The sequence below is a fragment of the Labrus bergylta genome, chromosome 12 (assembly GCF_963930695.1).
Source record: "Labrus bergylta chromosome 12, fLabBer1.1, whole genome shotgun sequence".
Taxonomy (NCBI): Eukaryota; Metazoa; Chordata; class Actinopteri; order Labriformes; family Labridae; genus Labrus; species Labrus bergylta.
Window position 1 is genome coordinate 22,143,088 of NC_089206.1, and position 7,789 is coordinate 22,150,876.

At 42.6% G+C, this 7,789-nt stretch overlaps 1 protein-coding gene across 1 annotated transcript; it reads left to right on the forward strand.

Moving 5' to 3' along the window:
* Nucleotides 1–231: 231 nt before the first annotated feature.
* On the forward strand, nt 232–5,936 carry LOC109981554 (keratin, type II cytoskeletal 8-like). The gene is made up of 9 exons (XM_020630390.3): nt 232–880; nt 3,113–3,321; nt 3,406–3,466; nt 3,558–3,653; nt 3,814–3,978; nt 4,093–4,218; nt 4,347–4,567; nt 4,683–4,741; nt 4,923–5,936. Exons 1-9 carry the CDS (start codon nt 329–331, stop codon nt 5,174–5,176), a joined length of 1,743 nt encoding a protein of 580 aa, XP_020486046.2. The 5' UTR covers nt 232–328; the 3' UTR covers nt 5,177–5,936.
* The last annotated feature ends 1,853 nt before the right edge of the window (nt 5,937–7,789 follow it).

The following is a 7,789-nucleotide window of genomic DNA, read 5'->3' on the forward strand; positions in this document are numbered from 1 at the left end:
TGTAACGCACTTTACATTTTTGCAATTAAATCTCAAAGTGCTACATGAAAAAACAAATTTCATCAACGAAGCCACTAACGAAACTAAAAGCAAGTCATACTGCTTATTGCCTGCAAATGCACCTTCCAGGATCTAGGTAACAGGAGGCAGGTAAAGGGGGAGGTGGAGCTTACTGAGACCTCCTCCACTGTTGGAGGCAGATAAAAGTCCATCACGGAGAGCAAGAAGACACTTAGAGGGACTCGACTCTCCTCTTTGTGCGCCCTGCCATACCTCTCTCTCTCTGCTCTACCTTTTGTCTGTGAATTCTACCCTGTCAGAGGAAAATATGAATACGTCTGTGAAGAGCTACACCGTGACCTCCAGAGGCGGTGGTGGTGGTGGTGGAGGTGGAGGTGGAGGTAGCGGTAGCTTCCGTAAGACATATAGCTCACAATCTGTCAGTTCTGGCATGATGGGAGGCGGTGGTAGGATGAGCGGCGGCTCAAGGTTTAGTGTTAGTGGTGGGAATTTCGGAGGTGGTAGGTCGGGCAGCTCAATGTTTAGTATGAAAAGTGGTATGGGTGGTGGTGGTGGTGGTGGTGGTGGTTTCAGTTATGGTGGTGGTGGTTTCAGTTATCTTGGTGGTGGTGGTGGTGGCGGTGGTGGTGGCGGTGGTGGTTTCGGTGGTGGTGCTGGTGGTTTCGGAGGTGGTTTCGGAGGTGGTATGGGTGCTGGCGGCGGCGGAGGTTTTTGTGCGCCAATCACAAACGTCCAAGTCAACCAGAGCCTGTTGTCCCCTCTGAACCTTGAGATCGACCCCAACATCTCGAAGGTCCGAAGCAATGAGAAAGAGCAGATCAAGACCCTCAACAACCGCTTCGCCAGCTTCATTGACAAGGTAAGAGTTTCTTCTTTCACTTCAAGGAAACAGCCTCAGTTAAAGAATGTTTACAGTATTCGATTGATTTTAAATTGGCCCTGTCATGCAAAATATGGTATTTGAAGCCAGAAAGTTTTAATATGTCAACCCAAGCGTACATTTGGTTGAACAAAACATGAGGTATTGATGTTGGATGCACAAAACAGATGAGCCACAGTTTATTGGTTAGTGCAAGCATGTAGAAGTGCAACAAACTGCATCCAAATGGGCTCCAAGGCACATAAAATATTGCACAGCAACTGATCCAACATGAATTATCGGAATGCCAACAGCATTGAAATCCATAACTCTAACCCTTAATGCAACCAAGCATTATTTGTTGTTCAAAACAGCAGTGTCTCACGCTGCATTCACAAAGCAAAACTTTGCATCAGCTAACAGTAAATGAAACCTGACCTACTCCTTTAACTTATCTTTCATCACACTTGGACCTTTACCAGCTGTCTCTGTGTAGATTGAGAGGGAGAAAATACAAGAGTGGTTGGATCCAGTGACACTCAGTATGAGGGGAAGAAGGGATCGGGTTAATGCCCATTTCAATGGCCGCAAGAACTCACAAGTTTTTAATAGCGCTGCATGGAAGCCTTGAAAACCTATGATGCATTGATAACAAATCTTAATTTTTTTAGTTGTTTAATCCGTTTAAAAGTCTGACTATTGTTTCATATGATGAGGGATTATGCAATAATAAATCACACGTCAACACTTTTTATTTAGATTTTTTGAAGCACTTAATGCTTTTATTAGACAGGTCAGAGGATAGAGTTGGGAATCTTGGAGTGAGAGGGGGCAATGACATACTAGAAAGGACCCACAGGTCAGATTTGAACCCTGCCGCCCGCTTCGAGGACTGTAGCCTCCGTACATTTGGAATGAAAAATTAACCACTAGGTCACCAGCTTCCCACATCAACAGTTTTTTTTCTTTCATGTTTGACTGAACAACTTGTAAAACAATGAGAAGGGAGTTTCTCTCCGGCAAGAATGGAAAACAAATTTACCACACCCAGTGAGGGAAAATGCTCAGAGTTATAACCAGTGAGTCAAGCCACACCTAATCTTTGGCACATACGGGATCTGATCCCATCAGTTTCTTAAAAGTAGACTTCTTACAAAAAAAACAATTAAACTGAACATACACAATTAAGATTTAAAAACCATTGCAAGTAGGACAAATAAAGTCAAGGGTGTATTGATCATTCAAATGTATTTTCTATTTTTGTAATAAAGTACCAGAACTCAATGGATACAACACTTAACAGCTCCAGGCGTGTAGCATTAATTACAGCGGGCTGTTGCAGACATGTTCCCTCAGTGAAAGTGTGGTTCCCAGAGGCGAGGGAGCGGTAATGTTAGAGGTTTATGGGGAGGGGCGGGGCTAAGGTGTGGCACAAACACCTCAGCTTGCCTTAGAAAAAAAAATGATGTGACAAGTTCACACCCAAAACCTTCTGTAGGGTTCAGAGCCGCATGCCAAAGAATTGTTCTCTCAATGTTTCTCAATGTTTATTAGCATGTCAGATCTCTCATCAGAGATCAACTGTACTGAGCAGAGAGACCTCAGACTGGAGTTTGTCTAGAATATTTCTGCCCCGAGGGGTGTTTTCTTAAAGCAGTTGTTCTTTCTGTGTGGGACACAGCTAGAGGGGTCACCTGAGTAAAGTGAAACACAGTAGACAAACATACTTTTAACATTGGAGTCAGCATGACTAATTCATGAAGAAAAGAGCCAACATGTGTGTTGAAATACATTATTTCCTGTCTTAATGTCATTTTATTTTAGAGTTTTTAAAAAAATCTGAAAAAGTTTTCAAGTTGTGCCAATAACTTTTTCCCCCCATTCAATTTATATTAAAAGTGACATCACTGATTGGTTTGTGAACCCCCACCCCCCTTTTTGTAGCCTCGAGTTGGGCAGTTTGACAGTTGCCAACTATGTTTTGTGCAACCAAATGTGAGAATATTTCGGTAACTAGGTTGGACCTGAAATGACTTGTCAATCTAAGGAAGCTCCAGCCTATAGTATACCCCCTTTATCATGTCATCTTCAAATGCACTGAATAAGGGTTTTGAATGAGACCATGAACTTGTTGGGAAAATATTTAATTGATGTAATAAACAACTACATAGTATGGTCATTTTCTGGTTGACTTCTATAGATCTTAATTATGCAAACCCTTGTACTTTTTAGGTGCGCTTCCTGGAGCAGCAGAACAAAATGCTGGAAACCAAGTGGAGCCTGCTGCAGGAACAGACCACCACCCGCTCCAACATTGATGCCATGTTCGAGGCTTACATTGCAAACCTGCGCAGACAGCTCGACGGTCTCGGCAATGAGAAGGTCAAGCTGGAGTCAGAGCTGAGGAACATGCAGGGACTGGTAGAGGACTTTAAGACCAAGTGAGTTGATACTAGCACGGACGACCTGCAGTAGTAGAAACACTGTATTTTTCAATCAGCTAATTATTTCCATATTTGTGTCAGATATGAAGATGAAATCAACAAGCGTGCAGCTGTAGAGAATGACTTTGTGCTCCTCAAGAAGGTAAGAGTTGATCTGAGATGTAAAAATGTCACTTTACCAGTGAAATGAAGCCTTCATCAAATACGTCCGCTTTCTGTTTCTCTGCTGACAGGATGTCGATGCGGCCTACATGAACAAGGTTGAGCTAGAAGCCAAGGTCGATTCCCTTCAGGATGAAATCAACTTCCTCAGAGCTGTCTTTGAGGCGGTAAGAAAATCATGTCTGTCTCTTTGCGTCCCATTTTTAGTAAAATCTAATTTTGCTTACAATAAGAGATAAATATCTGGCCCTCTTGGGTATGGATAAAAAAATAGATGCGAAGCTCTCCTTTCTAAGTCCAATTTTAAAAATGAAATCTCTTGTGCAGGAACTGAATGAGCTCCAGGGACAGATCAAGGACACTTCAGTCATTGTGGAGATGAACAACAGCCGTACCCTGGACATGGATGCCATTGTGGCTGATGTCAAGGCTCAGTATGACGACATCGCCAAACGCAACCGTGCTGAGGCAGAGAGTTGGTACCAACAAAAGGTAGGTTGAGAAAGTACCTTCACCCACAGTTTGAATATGAAATAAAAAATCTGCAATATCAAATAAAATTGGGATCTCTAACAAAAGTCATTAAAAAAAATCTTTTTAATATAGTTCCAGGAGATGCAGTCCTCCGCAGGCGCAGCAGGAGATGACCTTCGCAACACCAAGAGTGAGATTGCTGAGCTCACACGCATGATTAGCCGTCTCCAGAATGAGATTGAGTCAGTGAAAGGACAGGTAAACTCACAGTAACAGCTACTTAACCATCACTTTAATACATATATTTAGACCTTTCAGCCATAAGCACACAAAGCTTGTTTTTTTATTTAATTTCTAAAGCCTCTGCTTACCTTTCTACCTGCCAGCGAGCCAACCTTGAGGCCCAGATTGCTGAGGCCGAGGAGCGTGGAGAGTTGGCAGTCAAGGACGCCAAGGCCCGCATCGGGGACCTTGAGGAGGCCCTGCAAAGAGCGAAACAGGACATGGCCCGCCAGGTCCGTGAGTACCAGGAGCTCATGAACGTCAAGCTGGCTCTGGACATTGAGATCGCCACCTACAGGAAGCTGCTGGAGGGAGAGGAGGACAGGTACTGAAAAATCAAATCTACTTTGGACCATAGAGACATTTAATGAAAACGTAAAATACATTGTGCAGGAAGCGACTTCAACATCTTCAAATTCTTATCTGTGTACAAATTTCAGGATTGCCAGTGGTGGTGGAAGTGCAACCATCCACGTCCAGACATCATCCTCCAGTTCTGGTACGTATTTAACAAATATCTCTACATTTAAATATCCAGGCCATCTTAAGACATTAATGTGATTATGAAAACTGAAAGTGAGAAAAGTTTTTGCTATTACCGTGTCACTTGAGCATCAAATCAAGAGCACCATTTGAGATGTAAGGAATAATGATTTCTAATATTCCATCTGAAAACGCAGGTGGTGGTGGCGGAGGCGGCGGCATGGGCTATGGCTTTGGCGGCGGCGGCGGAATGGGCGGCGGCTATGGCGGCGGCGGCGGAATGGGCGGCGGCTATGGCGGCGGCGGAATGGGCGGCGGCATCAGCAGCGGCTTCAGCAGCAGCGGCGGCGGCTTCAGCAGCGGCTTCAGCAGCAGCGGCGGCGGCGGCGGCGGAATGAGCAGCAGCTCGGTGCAACGGACGTCCAGCTCAAGGCAGTCATCTCGTTACTAAATCCAGCTGTTGTCTCTCTCTTCATTCCTTCATTTGTTCTCCACCTCTTGTACCTCCAGCCTCTCACAAAGCTTCCATAACCCTCAACACCCCTCAAAATCCAGCAGACCCAGGAATTTAGTCACTGAGGTGCTCCTTCCTTATCGGCACCACAGAGAGAGTAAGAGATAACATCAAAAAGCAATCAGAGGCAAAGCGATTATTAGACCAGAAAAACAGAGCAGCAGAGATGTGAGTCTGTCCTCTCTTCTTTGGATCAGTCAGCCAGGCTGTCTTTTAGTTGCTGGATGTGCTGTCAAGCAGACAAGATGATACTTGTAGTGTCATGACAGAAAATCTCAACAAAGCAACAATAACTGCACACAAAATACCAGCATGTTAAATATTTGAGCAGGGGGCAGAATTGTATACCTGGTCTTGAATTTTTAAGAATACATGACATACACCTGTCACACCTATGACTCCATCTTCCTGCAATGTCTTCTCTGTTGTATCACATCTGTCATCGTGTGCATTGTGACATCATCAAAAGCAGCCACACTTAACACTGTCATATTTCACTTGTTGTGTCCTCTTTTCTTTTCTTGTTCGGAGAGAAAATGAGCTCTCCACTTCAGCATATCAGTGGTGTCCTGATCCTGCTTTGCTTCCATTTCCACTCTAAATGAAAATGAAACATGGTTAAGGCTGACTGGAAAAGAACAGATCCATCATGAATTTGTAACACCAAATGCCTGAAATAAATCTGATTTCATAATCACTTTAGCTGTTGAGTTTTTTCTTTTAAGGTTTTGTTATGAAGCAACTTTGAACTACACAAATGATTTGGTTTAATACACCTCTTTATACATCTTCCTGTCTATTAGAATCTTAGCATAGAATAATAATAGTGTTCAAAGATAAGGGTTGACAGCAGCAGAGTTACTATTAAACTATCATTTTGAAACAATACATTTTCAAATATTACTCAGAAATAATACAGGAAACTTTTTGTTTTTAGTCACCACTTGATGAACAAAATGACAACTGTCAGTGTCGGATTTTATCAGATGTAACCTGCTAATTGCTAAATAAACAGCTGAGCTAATTGTCTTAAACTCTGTATTTGGTTAAAAACTTAGAATTAGACATTTTACTGTTACCAGCTGATTCTTTGTCAAACTAGAACTTTGTATATGCATTTGTTTGCTACACACACTAACATCAAATGATATACACTGGAGTTTAAGGTCATGGACTTACCTTTAAAAGTGATGAGACACACAGGGATAGGATAGTGGACAGAGTCAGAAATCAGAGAGAGAGAGATGGGAATGACATGCGGGAAAGGAGCCACAGTTGGGACCTGAACCCAGGCCACCCGATTAGAGGACTGCACATGGGGTGCGCACACAAACCACCAGGCCACCGCGCCCCATCTGCACCACTTTTTAAGGCAAGGCAAGGCAAGTTTATTTATATTTATACATCAAAATCATCATGACAGAGGAAATAAAAGAAACATTAAAATAGAACATTAAAAAACCATTAAAAAATCATTAAAATCAAACATTAAAATTAGAAAATATGTTCAAATAAAAATAATTGAAATTAGATTAATTGAAAAAAATAAAGTAAAAATATAAAAAGAGTTAAAAGTTACAGTGCAGAGTTAAAATTTTAAATCTTATTAAAGCTGTTGAATGAAAGGCAGCTGTAAACAGGTGAGTCTTCAACCTGGATTTAAAAGAGCTCAGAGTTTCAGCAGACCTGCAGTTTTCTGGGAGTTTGATCCAGATATAAGGAGCATAGAAACTGAACGCTGCTTCTCCATGTTTGGTTCTGACTCTGGGGACAGAGAGCAGACCTGTCCCAGACGATCTGAGCGGTCTGGATGGTTCGTAATTAATCAGGAGGTCACTAATGTATTTTGGCCCTAAACCATTAAGCACTTTATAAACCAGCAGCAGGATTTTAAAGTATTTTCTCTGACAGACTGGGAGCCAGTGTACAGACCTCAGAACTGGACTGATGTGATCCATTTTCTTGGTTTTGGTGAGGACTCTAGCAGCAGTGTTCTGGATCAGCTTCAGTTGTCTGACTGATGTTTTAGGCAGACCTGTAAAGACACTGTTGCAGTAATCAAGACGACTGAAGATAAAAGCATGGACAAGTTTTTCCAGGTCATGCTGGGACAGAAGTCCTCTAATTCTTGATATGTTCTTCAGGTGATAGTAGGCTGACTTTGTAATTATCTTAATGTGGCTTTCAAAATTGAGGTCTCACTCCATCACTATGCCCAGATTTCTTGCCTGGTCTGTGGTTTAAAGTCTTACTGACTGAAGCTGATTGCTGACTCTTAGTCACTCCTCCTTTGCTCCAAAAACAACATCCTCAGTTTTGTCTTTGTTTCGCTGGAGAAAATTTTTTGCACATCCACTCATTGATTTGTTCTATAAAAACAGCTTTTCCCCCTTCAATATGTCATAATCTCCATCTCCCCCTATCTCATTCCAAGCCCGGCGCAGCCTAGGCCTGTGAAGGCTGTTTTGTCCTGAGCCTCGACTTCAGCCTACATGGCATCGATGTCCAGGCTCCTGCTGTTGTCCATCTATACACAATGACTGAAGTGTC